The sequence below is a fragment of the Sorex fumeus genome, unplaced genomic scaffold, assembly GCF_029834395.1.
Source record: "Sorex fumeus unplaced genomic scaffold, SorFum_2.1 ptg000072l, whole genome shotgun sequence".
Classification (NCBI taxonomy): Eukaryota; Metazoa; Chordata; class Mammalia; order Eulipotyphla; family Soricidae; genus Sorex; species Sorex fumeus.
Window position 1 is genome coordinate 54,568,238 of NW_026606129.1, and position 24,494 is coordinate 54,592,731.

The 24,494-nt window shown below is 41.6% G+C and overlaps 1 protein-coding gene across 2 annotated transcripts in view; it reads left to right on the forward strand.

Moving 5' to 3' along the window:
* The window catches only part of CACNA2D3 (calcium voltage-gated channel auxiliary subunit alpha2delta 3), a 1,033,411-nt gene that overhangs the window by 212,047 nt on the left and 796,870 nt on the right, over positions 1–24,494 (forward strand). For both annotated transcript variants that reach the window (XM_056129451.1, XM_056129450.1), the window contains exon 3: positions 2,406–2,522. In XM_056129451.1, coding sequence (XP_055985426.1) covers positions 2,406–2,522 — 117 coding nt within the window. The remainder of the gene's footprint in view (positions 1–2,405; positions 2,523–24,494) is intronic.

Consider the following 24,494-nt stretch of genomic DNA (forward strand, 5'->3'; position numbering starts at 1 on the left):
GGGTCAGTCTTGACTGTTAGCTTTTGGACCATATCTGGAAGGCAAGATAGAACCCCCAGGATTTTTGAGTCCAAAGATTTTGACTGGCATTTGAACTTGGTAAAAGTTCCAGTCATTGGTACTGCAGTTTTATTCATGTAACAGAGGACGCTGTTAGCTTAAGACAGGGTTGAGTCTACTGGAGTCCTGTATCTCAGGCAATTTAGCTAAGCTACCAAGGGGGAGAGTTCATATTTATATGTCCATAGAGCAATGTAGAGTCACCCTTGCACATCCCTTGCATATAATATCATAGCCATTTTGCAACAAGCTTCATGCAGAGAAGTCCCATGAGTGTCTTATGGGATGGTAGGTGACCATACCTTTCCTTATCTGATGACACAACCTATGAGGTCAGTAGAGATGAGCTGGTGGGAAGACCTTGAAGTTTAGAGGAAGAGTGCCAGTTTCTTCCAGGACTTTAAACCAGGCTGATTTAGTCAAGGATGAGGAGAAGCCTAACAGGAACATTGATTTTCTAGCTGTGGTGTCAGATCAAAGCTTGAGAAAACACCCAAGAGCTTTATGGGATTGGGAAGAAGCCTATCACTTACAGTGTGTTCTGCTGTGGGACCATGCAGTGCAGATCAGAGCATCTTATGAATAATGAAACAGAGATTTGTGTTGGGCCAGATCAGGTGGTAAAATATAGAAACTTACCTCTTCAGGATAACTTAATTGTGAGAAACTCTAAGCGCTTACGCCTATTATTCACATCATACAGCTCAGTGCTTAGTCTGGTGTCAGGTAGGCACATACACACACATATGAACACACATGCATGTACACACATCCATGTGAACACACAACCACAAACATACACATGCATAATCCCTTTGTTGGGGCGAGGAAAGATTAAACCCCTGAGCCTCTTCCCAGTTTACATTTTTATGAAGAAAATCCACTTCCACGTAGACATATATGCCATTGAATATAGGAGAGCTTCATGGACCCACTTAGATATGCTCTTGAGCTTAAGGGCTCCTAAGATGATCTCAGGGGTATTATAGGGTTTTATGAGCCACTTTGAAAACTGTTGGCTTAAAAAGATAAATTACCAGGGTATGTGATAGACTCTCAATGCAAATTTTCTTTGGGATTTCCTTAAACTGTGGATCAAAACAGTCCATTATGAGAATACTAAGAAACATCTTATATTGTTTGTAAGTAAATATTAAATCAGTGGATTTATGGGGGTTTTTTTGTGCTTACTATACACATTCTTTTTGGTGTGGAAAGCACATAGAACATCCTTGGTAATTGAATTACATTAAATTGAACTGAATTGAAATACTAAATTCCTTAATAAGGGTTCTAACATTTTAGAGTGTTTGTAAGATGCTCTGATACTCAAAGAGCGAGCATATACTTACTGTAAAAGACCAGAAGATACATATTTGAATATGTGGGCCATTTGTTCTCTGTTGTAACTGTGTGATGTAATTTGAATTTATGTACAAATTGTACATGATATTTTTCTCAATAAATGTTTATTTATAAAAATAAGTTTTGGATTAGATTTGGCCCAGAGTCATAGATTACTGACTTTTGCAGAAGTTGTACCTTAGAGTCATAAGATATTTTTCCCTAAGGTTTTGATTTTGCTCATAGAAAAAAATGAGTTAGAGGTATTCAAGATACAAACAAACAAACAAATACTAAAAACCAAAAGCAACCCAATCCAGAAAAGTTTAATTTTTTTTATGAATTATCTGAAAAAGTCAGTTTTCCTTGGTTTTGACTGCAATATAGCTAATGAATCTGGGACAGTCCTCCAGAGGAAAGGCTGGGCCTGGTCAAGTTGGAAGTGTGGAGTTGGCTGTTCTCAAGAATCGAGGAAAATGGGTAATAAAGAGTTTGGCGACTTTAGGGCTTATTTCTTTCTTGGTGCTGGCGAAATTTCTGAAAGAGCCATAGACAGTTTTCAACATGTCTTTCAAGTTAGCTTAACAATATTAAAATACATCCAGTTCCCCAGATCCCACAGAATCACTGTATCACTGCCCTCCCCGTTGTTCATCGATTTGCTCAAGCGGGCCCAGTAACATTGTGAAACTTGTTGTTATTGTGTTTGGCATATCAGATACTTCATGGATAGCTTGCCAGGCTCTCCGAGAGGAGCTGAAGAGTCGAACTTGGGTCGGCCATGTTGAATACCTCTAACTCATTTTTTTCCACGAGCAAGGCAAACGCCCTACCCGCTGTGCTATCTATCGCTCCTGCTCCAGGGTGATCCCACAGAATAGCTATGTTATAACTTTACCTGTCTTTGCTCTGTGCCATATACGTGTTCTTATATCTCAACAGGAGTGGGGGATGTTTTGTGGTGTCATTTGCTCTTCTTGAATGTTCCTATTTTCTTACAGAAATACAAAGAGTATGAGAAAGATGTTGCCATAGAAGAGATTGATGGGCTCCAACTGGTGAAAAAGCTGGCCAAGAACATGGAGGAGATGTTTCATAAAAAGTCTGAAGCAGTTCGAGTAAGTGCCAGTGGGTTCTTATATATGTTGTTTAAAGATACAAGGGCAGCTTTGGAACTGGCATTGGTGAGCCCAACTCTGAAAGATTCAAGTTGCCTCAGCTGAATTCTCGGGAGATTAGTACAGCGGGCAGAGCACTTGTCTTGCCTGCATCCTACTTGATTTCAACCTCTGACACCCCATATCATTCCCCAGACACCTCCAGGAATTATCCCTCAGCACAGAACCAGGAATAAGCCCTGCGCACTGCTGGGTATGACCCCTCCCAAATAACAAAACAAGTTGATTCAGCTTTCATGTAACATTTTTTCTGAGGTCTGGTTAACCAGAGGTAGAAGGTTTTTTTTTTTTCTTTTTGGATCACACCCAGCGATGCTCAGGGGTTACTCCTAGCTGTGCTCTCAGAAATAACTCCTGACAGTGCTTGGGGGACCATATGGGATGCTGGGGATCGAACCCGGGTTGGTCACATGCTAGGCAAACACCCTACCTGCTGTACTATTGCTCTGGCCCAGAGGAAGAAGTTTGGAGGACCAGGATTGCCCTTTCTGTAGAGAACTCAGGTACCAATTTCTTTTTGGTATACTTTCATACCTTTAGTGAAGGTAGCAGTCATAGTACAACTGCAGAGAATGGTCTGTATCTGTGTGATATATATTATATATATTTTTTGTTAAAAATTTTTTTAATAGTGAGATGTATATTTTAATTGTGGAAAATATTTCAAAGACACATTGTGGTTCAGTTCAGTACCCCAAAACAGTTTATGCTATGTTTGCAAAAATTAAATTCTCAGTAGGTAAATGACTCTAGAAGAAGCCAGGATTTCTCTTTAGCATTATTGGAATTTCACTGTTATTATAGCATTTGTTCTCACTGGTGAGAGCTCTCTGAAATATCATACTGCATTATGACAAATGGACGTGCTTTGGGGTTGGATTCCCAAAGGGTTTCCAGCTTTATTGTTGCCCACTAACCAAAATATATTAGGTTCTGGATTTCAGAGTAATGGGTGTTGCAATATCCTACATTAATGCCATACTGGCACTAGGGAAAGGGATTGCAATTTGATTCTTAAATTTTTTTTCAGTGTATAGTTAATGGATAGTTACTTTTACTTACAGCTAAGGACATGTGTTCATAGTTACTTTCTTGTATTCTTTTGTTTAAGGGACACTTCCTATTTTAATTTCTCTCAAACTTAGTTGGGCAAATCAAATCTCTACAGGTTATTTATGCTTCAGATCTGATACGCTCACATGTTTTCTCTAAGTCATTTTTGTACAATTTAGATTCAAGTTAAAAGAGATAGTAATGTAGGTAAGAACAAGCATTTTATCTGGGTTGAGCATTCACATGTCTTTATTATTAACTGAGCTTCAAACTTTGCAAAAAAGTAAAATAGTCTTCATGAATTTCAGTATTCTCTCCTATAAAATGGAAAATACTCCTAGAGGGAAAATGAAGATCAAGCATAGTTGTTATTTTGAACTATTTAATTCAAATCTTAACTGTTATACTTAGCACTACAAGGAACGTTGTGCCATAATACTGCCAAATTGATACTTTTTCTGTTTGGGGGTTAGATGCCAAGAAGTTGAATTGTTGGGTCACATAGAATCTCTGTTCTTTTCTGTTTGTTTGTCTGAGTAATTTCCCTGCTGTTTTCCAAAGCAGTTGTACCAGATGACAAATGAACGCCCCCTTTTCATCATTATTCTCACCAATGCCAGTTGTACTCAGTCTTCTTCATAGATTCCATCCTTGCTGGTGTTAGATGGTTATATTACCTGCTTCTTTTGAAATCGTTGTTTTTGTTTTACTTCTGTGTCTGATTATAGTGTGAGCATTTTCTTGTGTCTCACAATTCTGTGCTTTCTTGGAGAACACGCCAGTCTATGGATGGTAATGACGTGATAGTTTTTCTACATTTTCTTATTTAAGTTGTTTGAGTGTTTTGATATAAATAATGCGCAGTGAATCTTCTTGATTATTAACAAAAGGTCAGCCAACTCTGAGTTCACTCCATGTTGGGTGCTCCTCTAAGTACATCTTTGTATGTACTCACTCGTCCTTAGAACAACAGCTCTTATAAAGATGGAGGTTATGGAGAATTAGCCCCATTTTACAAAAGCAAAGACTGAGGGACAGAAATCTCTTCTCTAAAACCACCTGGAGAGAGTGAAAAGGACTCCAGGCAGATGCATTCCTGATTCCCCGAGGAGGGGATAAAGTCCCTAGGATGAATGCATTTCCTGAAGATGAATCTCCAAAAGTTCGCATTAATTCCTTACAGCAGGATTAGTGAGTGACTTGAATTCTGGTTCTAACACCCAGAAAAGATTTTAAAAAAAGTTTTACTTTGATTTAAACGCTAGTTAAAGAAATACCAATTTGGGTGGGGTGGGGCATTGCTATTATTCTTTCAACTTAGATTTTTATGTGAATCACAGAAGTATTGTTGGTTCTGTTTTTTGTTTTAGTTTGGGGGCCACAACCAGCAGCTCTCAGGGTTTTTCTCTGACTTTGTGCTTAGAGATCACTCCTAGTGGGGCTTAGGGGACCATGCTGGGACGCTGAAGTTCAAACCCACCTTGACTGCATGCGAAGCAAGCACCCTACCAACTGTACTGACTATTGGCCCCCCAGGTTTTGTTTTTTGCGGTTTACAGATGAGGTCTGGAATTTCTGTACCTCCTTACAGATGCCCCCTTCCCCTGGAAATGGGGTGTTAGACATCTATATTTGTGTAAGGAAAGTATCATTTTCCAGGTCTGTCATGAAAGATGCCCAACTACCACCTGGGACTTTGTCCCTGAGAATTTCTGAGAATCTCACTTCTATCCCTTTGTGGAGGCTGGTGAGGAACTGTACCTCTTCTCCTCTCTACCTTACTGCAGGTGTTAGGAGAAATCAGTGGCTTGTTAGTCTAGACTTTTGTGTATTGAGTTCACTGTGCACCAGACCAGGTACAAGCAGTCGATACGATACATAACTATTGAATTTATTCCTGTGTGAACCCTGCCAGTGCCACGCTGTTACCTTTTTTGGGTTAGATAGGCACACGGGCTTGGCAGGGGAGGTCCAGTGCTTGGATTACAGGGCAGGCTCAGTAGAGCACTTAGCTCTGGGCAACAGGATTGCAGGACTTCTGAAGAGAGTTTAGCACAGCACCCTGTAGGGAAGAAACTTTGAGTCTATGTTTGCTATTACTGCTGGTGAATGGGGCCTACCAGGAGTCAGCATGAAACAGTGAGGGAGTCTGGACACTTCTGGAAACTGCTGGATGACACCAGGAGGGAAATGGTTCCGGAAATCTTTTTGCTTTAAATGATTAAGATTAAAACAAAGAAGACTTAACAGGGTTGTGTGGTTCTCTTTGCAAAGGCAAAAATAAATAAATGAATAAAGTTGCTCTGCTGTATTGAAATCTATACTCAGAGCAAAGGCATCAAGAATTCTCTGATATGTGTATTTTATGTATTTTAAAATAGATATATCAGACCCATTGTAAGCATACTTGGTACCTTAAAGTCTGGGTTAATGAGTCCAATTATTTGTGGCCCTCCCCACTTACAGTATTAATTTGTTTATTTATTTTGCTTTTGGGTTATACCTGGTGATACACGGGGATTACTCTTACCCTCATCCAAGAATCACTCCTGACGGGGCTTGGGGGATCTTACGGAGTGCCATGTATTAAACCGGGATTGGCACTGTATAAAGCTAGAGCCCTACCTACTGTCTTGTTTCTTCAGTTGCTGTTTTCAATATTTAAGCAGGGAAGACTGTTTGTGCATCAACTTGCAGTTTCATCTGGACAGTTTTGATGCTGAGGTGGGCTGGGTCCCTGTTCCGAGGTCTGTTCATGAGAGGAAGGGACCTCCCATAGGCTTCCCTCCTGTTGATATCTGCTAAGGCTGGGGTGGGCTTGGAGTGACTTCTTATTATAATGACATCTCTCTCCTCAAACAGAAGAAGGTTGCTATTTATCTATGGAATGTGTGAGAGCATGTGTTGAGTGAAGATCTCAAATCCATATGTGCCTGTGGTTTGGTCATGGAGTCATTCTTCATGGTATTGCCTTTTTCCTCCTGTACCCCCACGGAGTAGACACCCCTTTCCCAAATAATCCATGAAAGGGCTTTAGCATTTGCTCCATCACACTGCCTAGCAATCTCCCATTTCCACACCCCATCCCACCCCCAGTGAGCTGGAGCAGGTAAGAGTAGGCCCTTGTAGTTGCCCAAGTACCTTTTTGCCAGTAACAGACTCAGTGCCACAGCTCGTAGATGATGGATGGCTGCGAGCACTGGACAACATATATAGAACAGGCTGGCCCACACATACCATTGATTGTGAACATTTCCATTTGTGAATATCAAATATTTATGAGACTGGCAATAGCAATGTAGAAAATTGCACTAATACTGTTATAGGTAAAAGTAGGTGCAGTTAATGCTGTGGGGGAGAAAGGCTACAGTAACCAAGTCCTTTAACATGCCTGTCATTTCTTAGCTGTTAAACAGAGTTGATCTTTTCCTCTATCTCTTCTGGCTTGATTTCATCATTTTTTCCCATTACTTTTTTCCCCCCAGTGATTAGTTGAATCAGAGTGATTTTTATCATACTCGTCTCCTATTTGAATTACTTTCCACTATGCAATTATCCTATCACAGAAAGTCCTATTTTCTCCCTGTCAGATGTCTGAAATAAATGTGAAACCTAAAGTGGCCTGCCCATTACATAACCTCTGTCATCTGCTTGGTAATGGACTATATGTAACTTTCTTTTTTTCCAGGCTAGCAAATTACGAATAACCTTAGCTTCAATAATTGCCATTAACATAATGGTGCCATTATTATGGTAGCACTTCTTAACTAATATTTTCTAGCCCTTTTTAATGCCTCTGGTAGTTTAAAGAATTTTTTTCAAATACTCTCGGTGGCTTGATGTTGGACATTTTAACTTACAGCCAAATGGGACTCCATGCGCAATGCTGTTGCCCCTGGCCTTTGTGTAGGAAGATGGTGCCCAGAACATCGCCCAGATTCCTTCCCTCAGTATACGACTGCTTCTGAGCCTTCCATGAATCTCACTGAGCAATTTATCAGGTTTTAAGTTTCCTGCGATGAGTGGAAAAGGAGCAGAATCACTCTGATTTAGTTACTTGGCATGTGATGGGAGGTGTTTCATGAGCAGGATGTGGAGGAAGTGGTGTGTATCATTCTCCATCACCCAGGGGCTTCTGTGGGGCCCTTCCCAAGTGATACCTGGAAATTCTCAGCTAGGTCACAGGTCAAAACTCCTCTAAAATATTGATGGGAGTCAAAATTGATTCAGCTTTCCTTTTTCCTGAGTTGCTGGTGTTGACTGTCTCTTTGTCCTGATTTGAAGGGAGATGATAAAGGGTGCACACTGTTTGCCGCTCCCCATGTAAACCTGCCACTTAGTCTTCCCATTGCCTTTAAAGTTTTAAGTCCCAGGCTCCCCCTCCCCTTCCCCACCAACTCTCCCCTCAACCCCCTACCCCAGGAGCACAAACTAACAAACAGCTGGAACCATCTTCTGAGCCTCTGGGGAATCCAGGCAGGCTCTACTAAACACACAGTTGGAAGAGCATCTGCAAGAAGTAACTCTGAGTAACCGCAGGCATTTTGGATTCTAGGAATATTCTATTAGGACAGATTCCAGCACAGCCAGGGGGACATAATGATCCTGTGATGTTGGTACGGACCATAGAATTGAGATGAGCAGCACAACCCTGGAAAAAAAAAGTATATAGATCAGGAAATGACAAAAGAAGGATTTGGAAAATTTTGGAAATGTGTACTAGTATTCTCCTGAATGGCGTTCCAAGGGCGAGTTCTCTGAAGTGGTTTCTCCATTTGATTAGAAAGTTCAAAGTTATCACACGAATTTGGACCACATCAGAACATGCTTCTGTCTTCCTTGGTGTTTCTGGCTGCCGGCCAGGCATGCCTTTCACTGCAGGACTCTCCACACGGTTCCAACTGCCGCCACCCTAAACACATTTCACAGTGGGAGGATATTATCACAGCAGTGTTGGGAGAGTGTGTTTGGCAGGACATTAAGTATCTTATTTGCTATTTGGATTTTTTTCCACCCCAAACAATTAATGAAAGCATCTAAAAGAGAAATAACTTTATTGGGGACAGCAAAGCGCTAACTGGCAAGTGTAGCTAAACTCACTAAATGAAGAGTCTTTTTGTTGTTGTTGTTTTCAAACCCTGAGTAAGATATTTAATAAATTTGAGAGCACTTTGAAGATCATAGTAGTAAATAAACTTGCTCATATTTCACTTATTTTCTGATTTACATTGATAAAATGATAAATCAGGTACTCAAACAGAGAGTGCTTTGCTTAAAAATAAACATCCTTTCCTCCCAGGAAAAGCTAACGGAGACTAGATTATATATTAAGCTTTTCCCCCGTCCTATAGCCACCTGCTGTTCATTGCGGAACTGATTCCCATTATAGCTGTACTGTGGAAAGTAATTGCTGTTGTACAGTAATTCAATTTCAGGGCATCCACGCATCAGTTCACCGATAGGGGTTTATCTGGTGAAACCTGGGACTTGAAAGCTTTTTATCGAGAAATTCCACATGCAGCAAGACATTTTTCCTAGGTAACGAATATCAGTATTTGCATTTAATAAACATTTACCTTCTCAGAAAAATGGATTTTTTTTCATTCTGCAGAAGAGATTTACTCCCGCCTTCCAAAAAGCTAGAGGGTATATTGAAACGTCTCTCTCTAGGCTGTTTTTTGACTGGTGTGTGTCTACATGTGTATGACTATAAAGTACATCTATGTTTTTATGTAAATATATACCCAGAGGCATGAAAAGCAGGATGTACCCAAGGGAAGATTGCTTTATACCCAAAATATATGCATATATGCACAATAAGGAATTAATATTATGAGTACTTTGCATACTTCTGATTTTAAAAAAACTTATATGTTACTGTAGGTACTGGGAGAAATGGTGGCAAGGTATATCCAAAAGGATACCCACAAATTAGGAAAGAAAGCAACCATTTTTCTTATACATTCCTAAATTATGGACACTGATTCTCCTTAGAACTCTGAGGTCATAAAAACTCTCAGTATTGAGTCCTAAATGATGGGTTTAGGTCTTTAGAACTTAATATAGCCATAGGTTAGGACAGCCTTTATTCTCAAACAAAAATTGTGGCTATAGAAATCAAAATATTTTTCTATTAGTTTTTTCTTTTACAATCTCATCTCAACATTTCAAATCTTGTTCCTAGATAGTGGCGTAATTTTTAAAAAATTTTTTTTATTAGTGAAACACCATGAGGTACAGTTGTAGATTTACTATTTTTTGTGCTTGGGTTTCGATTATACAATGATCAGATACCCATCCCTCCACCAGTGCCCATTTTCCACCACCATGGATAATATCCCCCCCACCCCCATTCCCCCATCCCCCCCTGCCTCTGTGGCAGGGCAATCCCCTGTGTTCTCTCTCTCCTTTTGGGTGTTGTGGTCTGCAAAAGAGGCATTGAGTGGCAAACATGTTCAGTCCATAGTCTACTTTCGACATGCATCTCCCCTCCTGGGAGGATCCTTCTAACACCCTTTATTTGGTGCTCCCTTCTCTATCTGAACTGAGTGGCGTAAATTTTACTTAAATAATTAATATTTTGAGTCACATAAAATGGAGTAAATATGTATTTTTAATATCACCATTTTATGAACTAGTTACTTTTTTAAAAAGTAACTGGACTATAAAATCCCGTATGTGTGTGTAAGGAAATTTAGAGCCAAAACCTCAAACCAGAAGAAACTTAAAAAATAGCAACAGTTTTGATTCACTAGTTTTGATGAGGTCAGCAAACTATCCTTGCCATTCTTTTTTCATGGTTGACTGCAAAACCACACAGGATTGTGTGGTCTCTATGGGCTTCACCCCAAACGGGATTGGGGTTTCCTCCAACATACTTCAAATTATACCAGCCTGCACCTCAAGAGAAGACCAGGAGGCTGTGGTTCTCCAACCCACATGAGAACGAATGACCTGACTACTTCTTGAGGGGGTTAAGCTCTCTGCTAATAGAAGAGAACAGGTGGACACTTCCTATAGCCACCTGCTGTTCATTGCGGAACTGATTCCATTATAGCTGTACTGTGGACACTTCTGATATTGTTTTATCTGGTCTACTCCATTTCTTTGTTTTTGCAACAGCCTCACGGAGTAGACATTGAGTGGGCTTGGTAAACTGTATTCTAACTTCCCTTGTATTTTCTGCAGAAGTTCGTTTAGTAGAAAGAGGGTTTTGTTCGGTTTATTTTTTCATATATAATCACTTTTTCCTAATATCATGTCCCATTTCTCAGAAATTTGACTCAAATCTGTTTTCAGATACATTTGTTATTTTGAGGCCACACCCAGTGATGCTCAGGGCTTATTCCTGGCTCTGCACTCAGGGATCACTACTGACAGGCTCAAGGGACCATATTTGGTGCCAGGGATTGAACTTGGTTCAGCTCTATAGAAGGCAATCTCCTTACCTGTCTCTCCGCCACCCCCTTCCCCCACTTTCAGATCTTTGTGGGAGACTTAGTTTAGGATTGTCTATGTAGCTCATATCATCTGTGCTTGCTTTCTTTGTGCTTTTTACTTTGACTGATTAAGTGTGTCTATTGTAAAGGAAAGAAGAATGTGATGAAAATTATAAAGACAAAGGGAGAGATCAGGGTCTGGAGTGATAGCACAGCAGGTAGGGCATTTGCCTTGCACATAAGCCTACCCAGGTTCGATTCCCAGCATCCTATATAGTCCCCTGAGCACCAGGAGTAATTCCTGAGTGCAGAGCCAAGAGTAACCCATGTGCATCTGGGTGTGGCCCAAAAAGAAAAAATAAGAGGGAAAGACCATAGCACAAGGAGGCGTTAAAATATGTGGTCTCATTCAATAGAATTGGTTGTTTAATGCTTTAATTTCTGTTCTTCTAGTCATATTTTTTTTTGTCTGTGCAGATGCAGATGTGTGTACAGACACAGACTTCTGAAACAATGAGCTGTTCTCTGGATCATTTCACCTTATAGTTCCATAGAGGCAGTTGATATTTATTTGGGGGGGGGGGGTAAACTTTCTGTTAGTACCCTTTCCCACAGTTTATACTGTAGTTTTCTCTTTCTTTTTTTCCCCAGCTTGTCCTAACTCCGCCTCAGTATCATCACACTATCACACTTTACAGTTTACTACTCATTCAACTGACTCACTGACCTTCTTTTGGAGTCAGGATGACATGAAGTCAAATGATCATGGGTCACACTTCTTTTTGTACTCCAGATGATGAAAGTTGCTCAGCTGCTTAGAAACTCTGTAGGGGAAAAAAGAAAGAAAGAAAGAACTCTGCAGGGATCTTAGGTTCTCCGGAATCCTTTCTTGTCTAAGTCAGTGCACCCTTTGCTTATACCCTAGCAACTGGCTTCAGTACCGGACATCCTCGTGGGTCTCCTGCCAGGACTAGGTGAGGTGGAAAGTAGAAAGTGGAAGAAATCAGGCTATTTTTTTTATTTTATTTATTTATTTTTTACAGTTGTAGATTTACAATTTTTTGTGCTTTGGTTTCAATTATACAATGATCAGATACCCATCCCTCCACCAGTGCCCATTTTCCACCACCATGGATAATATCCCTCCCACCCCCATCCCCCCATCCCCCCTGTCTCTGTGGAAGGACAATCCCCTGTGTTCTCTCTCTCCTTTCGGGTGTTGTGGTCTGCAAAAGAGGCATTGAGTGGCAAACATGTTCAGTCCATAGTCTACTTTCGACATGCATCTCCCCTCCTGGGAGGATCCTCCAAACATCCTTTATTTGGTGCTCCCTTCTCTATCTGAACTGCCCTTTCCTCTAGGATACCTGGCTGGCCTCTAAGTTATGGAGTAATCATCCTGGTGCTGATCTCAGCTGTTCTTGGGTATTAATCTCATACTTTGTTACTTTATATGAAATCAGGCTATTTTTAGTGAAAATTAAGTTAATGCTTTCTCTAGAGAGGGCCATGGAAATTGCCCTGCCCCTCTTCCACCCTTTTCCTTTATTCCTTAATTCTTCCTTCTTCCATTCCCCCTTCTTCTTTCCTTCACACCCCTCTCTTTTTCTTGCTTCTTTCCCTCCTTTCCTCCAATCTCATTTTCTCCTTTCTTATTTTCTCCTCTCTCACTCTGCCACCCTTTCATTCTCTCCTTCTTCTGTTTATTTTTTTATGGAAGCTTATTCAGTAGCATTTTAAAAAACTGTATTCTGGGGGCTGGAGAGATAAGGCAGTGGGTTTTTGTCTTGCATGTTACTGATCTGGGTACCATCTCTGGCACCCCATAAAGTCCCCCTGAGCATCCCAAGGAGTAACTCCTGAGCATCGCTGGTGTGGCCCCAAACAAACAACAACAACAAACCCTGTATTCTCTAAATGATAAAAACTGCTTATTGGGGACTGATGAAAAAAGACTTGTTTCCTGAACAGAAGAAGAAAGAAGAAGCCAGTGTTGCAGGATCAGCACAGTTTATAAAGCCAGATAACTTCTGTGTCTAGTGTGGAATATTTGGGGCTGAACTCATGTTTGATGTTGGAGCTCGGGTACAGTCTTCAGACGTGCCAGCTGCTCCCTTCATTTGGCAGGTGCTAAACACGGGCTGCTCCCAGCCAGGAAGAAATGGGACACGCTGCTGTTCTGGACAAGTTTCCATAAACCTGAGAGTGGGTCGTGAAGAATGCTGGAGCCAAACCTATAGGGGTTTCCATGTTCCTTGCCACAGCCTGACAGGGTCCCATTGCAGCCACCCTTTGATGGGTCTCTATCCAGAGCCTCACTCCACCCTGCTGGCAGGGTTTCTCACAATGTCTTGCTTCCTTTATAAAGACTAAGTGTTCAACTTCATGTATTAAATAGGCATGTCACCATTGTCCTCACTGGAATCTAGTATTGAACACCAGCATCAGCGACAGCTGTCATTTCCTTCCTGTCTCAGGTTGGACCCTTGGTGAGTGCCAGTGAATAAGTTGCCACACTGGTCCCATAATGTAAAAAATCTTTGGGAGCGGCCAGGGGGAGGCCCCAATGGCTCGTCCCCTAGCTACTGCATTCAGGGTGCCTCGGGCCGCTCACCCAGCCGGGGTGGCCCGGGCCATGGGGCAGATGGTGGACGAAATGAGGGCCAAGCCGGTTGATTGATCAGTTGCCATTTATTTCATTCTCGCCATGCTCCTGCCCCAGTCTCTCTGAGCCTCTCGTTCTGGTCTCACACTGCCTCTTGTTCCTGTCTCCTTCTATCTCTCTGGCTCATTTCTCCACTCCATCTCGCAGCCTGGGCTCTCTCTCTCTTCATGTGCCTGCTCCTGTATTCTTCTACATTCTTCTCTCTGTTTCCCTTGCTAGCCTCTCCATGGTCCATCATGCTGCCCTGTGCTCTCTCTCTCTCCAGCTCTCTTCTCTCCAACTCCCCTGCACTCTGGGCTGACACTCACCCAGTCAGGTAGCAAAATCAACATAAGAAAGCCCTTCCTGAGGGCCCACCAAGTTCAAATGGAACACCACCTAGGATATTCCAAAGCCCTTTCTGACTGCCCAAGGGCAAAATACTCTTTAAGGTGTTTTCCTCTTTTCACTAGTCCAGTAACTCTATCAACATCTCAATACTAGTTATTTTTGTGTGGACACAGTAAGAGATAACATTGAGTCTTATAGGGCAGCTCTCCTGAGAACATCTTGCCACAGATCTCTCCAGGCTGCAGTGCTCAGGCCAGACTAATCATTCCTAACCCCAGCAGGGTCCAAATCTAGTTATTACTTTTTGAATCATGACAGCATTTGTCCAGGACTAAGCTCTTAACTTATGGGTAAGCATTATGGCACTTTGGCCAGGCCCATTTTGATGCCAGGGTAGCACATAGCTTACCGCTTGCCCTGATTCCATCCAGTTCCCTCTTCAGGACCCTGTTTTTGGGGGCACTAGGAAGTAAAGGCAGCTGAGTCTTAAGTAATGAACAGATGCCCAGGAGGGAAATATCACTGAGAGTCACATTACAAAAGCATGTCTTCTTGTGTCCATACAAAAAGGACATTGCTCTGAATAAGCTATGCAAAGGACTTAGGGAGAAGATAAAAAACAATATTTACAAGTCAACAGAGCACAAAGAAAGAAGGTACAAATAAACACAGAGGAATGGGAGTAATGTGATGGGAGCAACCCAATATGCCTAAACTACCTGAGGCTGTGTCCGAAGGACAAAACAGTGTTATATTACGCCATGGCTGTCCTGGGGGTAAGCACCCTGCATTTGTGAGGATTGTCCAGTTTTTTAGGCCACAGTGCTGAGTGAAGCCTCAAACAGTTCCCTACCCTTTGCTTCCTGACAAAGGATCAATTTGCTTATGTTTCAAAGTGAAGTTTGATTTGGTCTGTGTAATGCAGTGATAAAGAAAAAAACATCCTTTTGCATCTAAACATAAATGTCATTTAAAGTTCTGTTTTCCATTTCCGTTGGTGTTTTGATTCTCGGTTTATAAAGTCAGGCTCTGGAAGAATGCAGTGATTTTGGCAAAGACTGGGTGAATGCAAACAGAGGCATTTGGCCAGGGAGGCTACATGTGAAATCCTGGTACTTATGCCTGTAGTTTGTCCCAGTAGCAAAACTCCCTTTGGGAGTCCCCTGACCAGTTACTCAGTGCTCAAGAGAAGCTCAAAGGCAGTGCTTTAAGGACCAGAACATGTGATGTTAGGAATGAATCTTTGGTCTCCTGCTTCCAAAGCATGTGCTGCAGCCCTTTGAATCATATTTCTGTCCCCTTTGCACAGGACACTTGGAACCAACTAATGGGGGTGAAGGGTGCTCACACAGCAATATATTACACTAAAGTGTGGAGTGCACAGAGTTTCCTGTTGTTTCAACACACCAGGCCAGGTGAAAAATAATTCCACTTAATTTATACTCAGGCAAGGCAAAAGAAATCTTAAAAGGTTTGTGGGTGGTAACGAATTATGGTGAATCACTGAAGTGTCACCCTCAATGGAAGGAAATGACAGAATAAAACCATAATAATAATAATAATAACAATCATAAAAGACCACTGGCTGTAATTGTAGAAATTACTGGCAACAAATTAAAGGTTTTCAGAAATATTTTGAATGCATATTTAGTCCTTTGAATCAGCCCCTTGCTCTGGGTGCCAGTTATCTGCTTTTGCTCTTTGCTCAGTTTCCATATGGAGGTAAGGAACAGCTGGTCCCGCAAATACAGCGAGATTATTTACATTTTCTAAATTGGGTTATAAGGGGAAAATGAAAAGGTGGTTAGGAATTTATTGGTATTTCATTTGCGCCCCATTCAGCAGAGGGAAGACAGCCCATCGGAGTGATCAGTGTCTTTGTTAAAAATCACCTGGGATATTGCTGATGGAGCGTCCTGAGCTGCCCAGCTGCATGAACAGACTACACAGAATGTTCTGTCCCTGTTAGAGCAACAGCATAATGGTTTTATTTGTGTGATTTCTTAATAGAATTAATAGAGACCCCCCACACCAGTAGTGCTTGTCAGGGATGGGGCTTGGGACCACACATGGTGACGCTCTGCAAAAAGCAAGGGCCTGAGGCTTTGGTGTTTTAGCTCAGCAGTGCTGGAACTCATGAAGACCATATCCTACAGTGCTCAGGCCACCAAGGCCATACCAAGTGATGCTCATGGGCTTGGTGGTGCTAGGGATCCAATTAAGTCTCCATCACTGAGGCCCCACCCTCAGCCCCCCAAATTCTCTTGTGTGATTTTGTTTTGGGAGGCTCCACCTGGTAGTGCTTGGGCTCTGTGCTTAGGGATCACTCCTGGTGGAGCTCGGGGGACCCTATGTGGTGCTGAGAATTGATCCCAGGTTGGCCATGTGCAATCAAGTGCCCTGCTCACAGTAATATTGATGTCGGTGTGCCCCACGGATGACTTATGTGAAGCGGGGAGGAGAAAGACGACGGTCACTTTCTCCCCAACGGCCTCTGCCACCCGGGACCCAGGGTTACTGGGTTCTTGTCTCACTTGCAGAAAGGAATTTCAGGAGTAGACAAGCAGTGAAGTAGAACAGATTTTATTTGGAAGTATTGGAGGGGAGAAGAGCGAGGTAGTGGGAGTGAGTGGAGAGAATGAAAGAATATAATGCACTCAAGAGAGAATGCGGGCTCTTCCAAGAATGGAGAGAGCCTTGAATGGGCTTTTGGGCGGGGTTTTATAGGCTCTTGGGGTCATCTTGGTCCGGAAGTTCTTGAGTCTTCTCTGGGCTAATCCACCAAAAGTTAATCAGATTAAAAGATGCAGATGTGCCTGATGACTCTCCTGGTGAGGGATCGAATTTCTTCAGGGTCAGCTGAAGGGCTGATCAGGTCTTGTTTCCTTCCAAAATTTTGTTGATATAAATTTCATTGCCAAGGGCCTTTCCCTGTCTACCTGCCTACATCAGTATCACTGTAGCCACTCATGTGCTTTTAATTGAGTTTTGGTGTGTATGGGAGGAGGGGAGTGTGTCGGTCAGTTGGGTGGTTCCTCACATAGTTTGGTAGACCTGCGGCGGCTGTGAGAGAGCAGACCTGGCTGCATTCAGGCTCAGGCCCTGATAAATATCCCAGCCCCAATCAGTGAGGCAGGGTCTCTTCCCTCAGGCTGCAAGAACTTCAGGCTGACTGGGAGCACTGGCCCTCGGTGCTTTCACAGGAGGCAGGGAGCCAGATGCTGGGTGCAGAGGGTAGGGAGAGCTTCCTAGGGGTAGCTGGCTTATAGCAGATGTCTAGGCAGCTAAGGCTTGGTCTCTGTTAGGAGCTTTGTTGAGCTGTGCAGTCTGTGTCCTTGAGGATGGTCCAGGGATTCAGGGAGACCCCATGCTGTTCTAGGTATCAGCCTTTATGATCACTGTGGCTGAAGTCTATGACAGAAGGTCCATATGGGTAATCAGAGGTGACCTCGGAGATCAGATGTGGCTGAGATGGTTTTCTCTAGGGAAGCACCCAGATTTCTTCATTGGCAGAGGTGAGCCTGAGTGGAGTGGGTGGTCATAGACACGGCCAAGAATGGCCTCCATGGAAGACAAAAAACAGCAAGTCAACTTCACACCAGGGCTTAACCTAGACAGGTTTTTATTGATCCATGTGGGCTTTGAAAACAAAATCTCTTGGGACTGGAGCAGTAGCACAGTGGCTAGGGCATTTGCCTTGTGCAAGCTGACCCGGGTTCGATTCCCAGCATCCCATATGGTTCCCTGAGCATTTCCAGGAGTAATTCCTGAGTGCAGAGCCAGGAGTAACCCCTGTGCACCGTAGGGTGTGACCCAAAATGCAAAAAACAAAACAAAACAAAAAAAACCCAAAATCTAAATCAGATACAAAATATAAAGTAATATACTGATGTCCAGACATGAAGCTTGAAAAATTCACTCTAGGGTCCCTCCCAAGCACCCAGAACCCAACAGGGACTGCCCTGTTTGTGCATTTTCATGATTCTCCCCAGTTATTCATGTGGCCATTCTGGCCTCAAAGAGCACTGAGTCTCCAGTTTCTGGACCAATGGATTATGAAGAGGCTTGTGACCTTTTAGGGAGCAAAGCTGTGTGAGGCTTAAAGTTTCACAGGCATTATAATCACATTTTTTAGAATTGTTCTACAGAACATAAATTAGACTGACTGTTGTCATCATCATGGTCATCTCTGTTGTCACCACCATCACTGAATTATTATGGTTTTATTTGTCTAATCACTACTTCATGCTTTTTGTTTGTCCTCTTCTTTAAGCATTACACTCTTGTGAACTGGGTTAAAAACAATTCTTATCTGTTGGGATGAATGTCACTATCACTGTCCTCCCATTGTTCATTGATTTGCTTCAGCGGGCCCAGGAACGTCTCCATTGTGACAATTGTTACTGTGTTTGGCGTATCAATACATCACGGGTAGCTTGCTAGGCTTGCCAGGCTCTCCAAGAGGGGTTGGGATGAATGATCAATCTAAAATACACATTTGAAAATCATCATATGGGACAGTTTGAGATTTTTTTTATTCTTAACATTTTAGGAGTTTAGCCCTTGGTTTAGGCTCTTTCTCATTAGCAGTGCTCTTTGTTTTGTTGTGTGCATTCATGACTCATGTAAATACCCCAATCTGGTCTGATACACAGAATCAGCAAATGAAAGTCAGAATGAGCTTCTGTTCCTCAGCTTACCTCTCCCCAAACTTTCATAAGAACTCATTCTGAGACAATAAGTCTCATGGGGAGAAACAGATGAAAAATGCTCAAAGTAGCTACATTTGAATATTCCGTTATCACTCTTTACAGGCACCTTACAGAAAAAAAAAATCAAACTTTATTCAAGAGAAAAGCATTAAATCTTCATCAACAACATCAAGAATGTACCATGGCAGGAATGGGACAATAAAGGAGTTATTGTAGCAGAATTAATAGGAAGTAATTAGTTCATATATTTTTCCTTTTTATCACAGTGTGATGCATTTACATATCTTGAAACCTCACATTTGCATAGCCAAGGGTTTTATAGTAGATTCCCACAAATTGTTTTTGATGTTTATCCTGTGTATAACTTGTCTTAATAACTGAATTCTTTGCGTTAAAAACCAGTTATCTGATCACTGGCCCACCTAGAAAATTGCATTATGTGACCTATGCAATTTTTAAGTTTGCTGAGATCTAGTTTATATATGACAGTTACTTCATTCATTTAAAGTATACAATTAAACATTTTTAGCATATCCATAAAATCATGTATACATGATGCTTTTTTATATTTTCATCAATGCCAGCAAAAAACCTTGTAGCTCTCATTTGTGACTCTCCATCCCTCATATAAACCAGTCTTCTTCAAAGAACAGGAAAAGCTTGTACACACCTCTAGTGTGAGGTTTTTTTTGTGACAGATTTCTTTCTTTAAAGCATATCTTCAATGCATATCATAACGTATTGATATTTTGGTTTTTTTTTGTTATGGTCAAGTGATATTCTATTGTATGGATATAGCACTTCTGTAATTCATTCATCTGCTCATAATCATTTGAGTTCTTTACAGTTTTTGTTAATATGGACTGCTGTAGAAATTTGAGTGCATATTTGCATGGATGTATATTTTCATTTGGGGTGGTGATATATGTAATAAAGGAATTGTTAAGTCATATGAAAACTCTATGTTTTGTCTTTTGAGGAATTGCCAGATTATTTTCTACAGTGGACCACAGAAGAAATATATTTCCACCAAGAAGTCTGTGAGACTTGCCTATATACCCCTATCCTTATCAATACTTGTTATTCTCTCTTACTCTGCTTGTAGCCTTCCTAGTGATTGCGAAGTGGAATCTCATTGTGGTTTGATTTGCACTTCCCTGATGGTTACTCAGGTTGAATATCTTTTTATGAGTATGTTGGCCATTTGTTTAGCTTTCTCAGAGAAATATTTTTCAGTCTTTGCCAACTTTTAAATTGTGTTATTTGTCTTTTAATTATTCCATTGTAAGAATTCATTATAGAATCTAGTTATGCACAAGCAAAATCATTTTCAAAATCTCATTCTGAAGGTTGCATTTTCACTTTCTTGATGATGTTCTTTATAGTATTTTTAAAAATTTGGACAAAATCCAACATATCTATGTTTTTTTTCTTTGCTTATACCTTTGGTATAGTATTATAAGAAACTATTGCTTAATCCAAAGTCATTAAGATTGGTGACCACATTTTTTCTAATAATTTAATAGTTTTAGCTTGAGGACTTTGATTTATTTTAGGGAAGTTCATTTCAGAGTTCTGTCACCTGAAACACTGGGTGTCTGTACCTTTAATTGTGATAATATTCTTAAGTCAACTTGCCAAGCATGTTATTATACTCTTCGTATGTTGCTATTTCAAGGATCAGAACCCTTCTTAGAATTAGGTCCACTTATTACTAGATACTAGTCCATCCTACAAGTAAAACAACTAAGGGTCAGCTTCTTGTTCTGTAGTAGACATCCAAGATTCCAAACTAACAGTGTTCTCTTGGTTTTTTTTTTTATTAAATTTATTTATTTATTTTGAATACCCATCCCTCCACCAGTAACCATTTCCCACCACCACGGATCCCAGTAACCCTCCCACCCCCCATTCCATCCCCATCCCACCCTGCCTCTGTGGCAGGGTATTCCCTTTTGTTCTCTCTTTCCTATTCGGTGTTGTGGTTTGTAAAAGAGTTAAGCCTAATTTTCAGGGAGAAACATTGGAGAATTTACTTTCCATTGACCACTTTATATATAAGAAGATGTCGCGCGGCCACATAAGTGGCTGCGCGGTTTGGAGTAAGAGTCCTCTGTGGCTGTGTGCTGTAAAGATGGCCTCTTGGGTTTTTAATAGTTTCCATAGACAGTGACTGCTAGGAGCCAGGAACCTAGTGAAACACTTAACATGAATGATCTCAACACTTCTTCAAAACAGTCCTTGAATAGTGTTAGAATGAAGACTTCATTATTTCCGTACTCCAAGAAGCCACAGCCAGCTTCAAAAAGCTCACAGCTCTGAGAAGCTCACCATAATCCAAGCAGCTAGAATCTCATATGGCACTTAGGTTCAGCTGCCTATTGGAATCGCCTGACAATTTATTGAACAACTACTCATGCCCAGCCCTTCCCTAGCAATTCTAAATGAATTTGCCTTTGGTATGGGCTGTGAGTCTCCTTACAAAAGACTCTTTGGTCAACATTGAGGGGAGGTTCTTGACTTTTGGAGGAGGACTTGTCTAAGACGTGTAACTGCAAAGTGGTAGATCCACATTCCAGTACAGCTTCAGAAGGATGAAGCATCTGGACACCCAGACATATCTTCCTGACCATTGTAATCATTCTTTATACACCATGTCAGACAGAGATTACTACCCTTAAAGCAAATACAAGTTACCTATGTTGATTTAAAAAAAAAAAGGAAAGATGGCATGAGGCCACTTGCAGCATGGTTGTTGGGGCTGACTGGAGACACCCTAGTCCCCCATGAGGTCCAGAGTGCAGGATATAGCTGCTTTGGTACACAAAGCAACCCACCATAAACTTGGTGAAAAATTGCATAAAAGTAGAATCAAATTTAGAGCACAGTATCTGCCTATAAATCAAAAGCATTTAAAACACAAACATTTACATAAACACATGTATAGTTAAGGATGTCTAAGAGTTTCATTAGAGTACATAACTGGAGAATTCTTGTTACTGTGTTTGGCATATGATAATATTTGATTCAAATATTCGCATTCAAATATTTGACATATCGAATACGTCACGGGTAGGTTGTCAGGCTACCGATACTCTCGGTAGCTTGCTGGGCTCTCTGAGAGGGGCGGAGGAATCGAACCTGGCTCTGCCGGGCCAGCTGTGCGCAAGACAAACACCCTACCACTGTGCTAACAAGAAATCTCACAATGGAGACGTTACTGGGCTCGCTCAAGCAAATTGATGAACAGAGGGAGGACAGTGCTACAGTGCTACATGACTGGAGGGATGTAGAGCATGGGCTCAGGCTGAATGGGAGACTCTAACTCAAGAAAGGGACCTTGCAGGGAACGAGGAGGCTAATATTCTAAGAGTGTAAGTATGAGCAGATGGTGTCTACATACACACATACAGTTAGTGAGAGCTGTCAGCAGAAAAATTGATACACAGGAAGATAGGCTGAAATGGCAAATAGTAATGGTAGTTTGGAATAGAGCTTAGATTGTGACATTTGCAGATTGATTGCGTTTAATTTTTCAATAACTTTGGGAAGTAGGTGGCAATATCAATCCTTTTTTACAAATAAACAAACTAAGGTATGGCCCCTGTGTCACGGAAGATAAAGCATGACCTAGTCAGACTCCAAAACTTGTATCTGTCATTTACTTTCACTTACTGGATTCTTTAAAATGGATCCTTTGATCCCCTAGTTAATTCCTGCCTCAATTTCTGTCTTTACATTGACTGAAACTAGAGTCAACCTATATTAGCTGAAAGCCATACTGGCAGTATTAGGTTGGATCTTTGAGATTCCAGGGAGATTTTTTGCTGTGTGCCTTTTGCTGTTTGTACTACTTGATTTTATGCCTCTCAAGTTCCATGCTTCATTGTCTTCACTTTTCCTTTGTCATCTCAGTGTTGCCCCAATGTGGTCTAGATCTCTCTCTCTCTCAGCCCCACCACACTGCAATATCCAGCTAGGCAAAGAGTCTAATCAGATCTCCATGCTCGCTCTTCCGAGAACACTGGGCTTCCAAGTGTGTGTCTAAAAACGACTTATCAGGAAAATGCAGGACAACAGTGGACAGCTGAATTACTCGGGATGCTTTATAGTTGATTTCGCTGTCCACACAAGGAAATCAATTCACTTGAGCCCTTCTTGGTCAGTAAGATGTGATCTGGCTCTTGTTTGCAACGTGTTTGGGTGCCCTAAGTGAGATATTTTCTTGTGTGACCTGATGTTTCTTGGCAGGGCTGTTTGGATGCTCCCCCACCCCCACCCCCTGTACAGACAGCACCGGTAAATTGTAATCGCAATGGAGCAAGATGGGAGAAGTAAACAGTTTTGAAACTCCGCTATAAATTGTCATCCAGTGATGATTCTGTTTTATTATAGAGGTTAAATTACGGCAATCACCAGCTCACAAAGGCACTGCAGTAAGAAAACATTTGGGAACAATGTTTTTCTCATATGGCTTGCATGATGGGTGCGCAGGAATAAAACACGGTAACTTCTTTACTGGGGAAATATGAACTGTAGCCCACTGTGAGGTGTGCACTCTCCTTTTCTTTTATGAAGCAAACAGGTTATGAGCATATTGCAGTTGCCACAGAAAAAGATAAAGTTGACAGGAAAACAACCTCCAGATTTGTTTTTGTTCTATGTCTCCTCTACCTCCATCCCTGTGTGTATGCATGTGTGTTGATGTACTATATGGGCTAGAATAAAACGAACCAGAAACATAGTGCCAGACCACCAGAACACCAGATTTCACACGCTACCTGATGTCCCCCAGAATGTCATCAGCAGTGAAAAGAGACTGGGAGTTTTCTGAATTCAGGGTCAAGTCTTGACTCTGCCTCCTGACAGTGATCTGGGAAGCCCTGTCTCCCAGACTCTTGATCATCAGCTGTAAAATGAAGGCAGTGACTTGTCTCATTGCTGGGACCTGAGAAGTCAGCAGGCCCTAAGACACATAGCAAGGGACTAGTAGTTGTTCTATTTGTGTGGTTGTTGTTATTTAGTAGTAATAGTATAGCAGCTGCCACTAGCAGCAGCATCACAGGTACTGGATTCTTGGAGAATCCTTAGCTGTGTCATTTTCTCTAACCTTGGAATTATTTTGGAGCCTTTAGAATTTATAAATAAAGCATATCCATAAATTTAACTCTAGAGGTTCATTTTGTGCAGAGCTTCTTGGCCTGCATTATTTCTCTTTTCTGAAGCTGATGCACGTTGGCAAGGCTGCCTGCGCTCCCAGCCCCATCTCCTGCTGAGTTTCCACATGCACTGACTGCTTGTTGCTTGAAAGTGCCAAGCCTGTTCTCTTCTGTGCCCTTGTGCTTGTGTGGTGTTCTCTTTGAGTACAAGCTTCTTTGCCCAAGACAGATTCCTCTCCTACTCTACCCAAAACATCATCTCTCGTTCCTTTTCTCTCTTTACCTATGACAGGTCCTCAGGGACCTCATCGGTATTGGAAATGACTGTTTTATGTATCAGTTCTTATTTCTGGAGTCATTTGATTGTAAGTCCCCAAATTAGCTGGACTATGTGTGCCTCCTTCACCCATGACAGTTCTGCCAAAGACATCCAAATGGAGCTTGCTGATTGAGGAATAGATGTTGTCGTTTTTTAAAAAATTTTATTAAATCACCGTGAGATAGTTACAATCTTCCATGTTTGGGTTACAATCACACAATGATCAAACACCCAT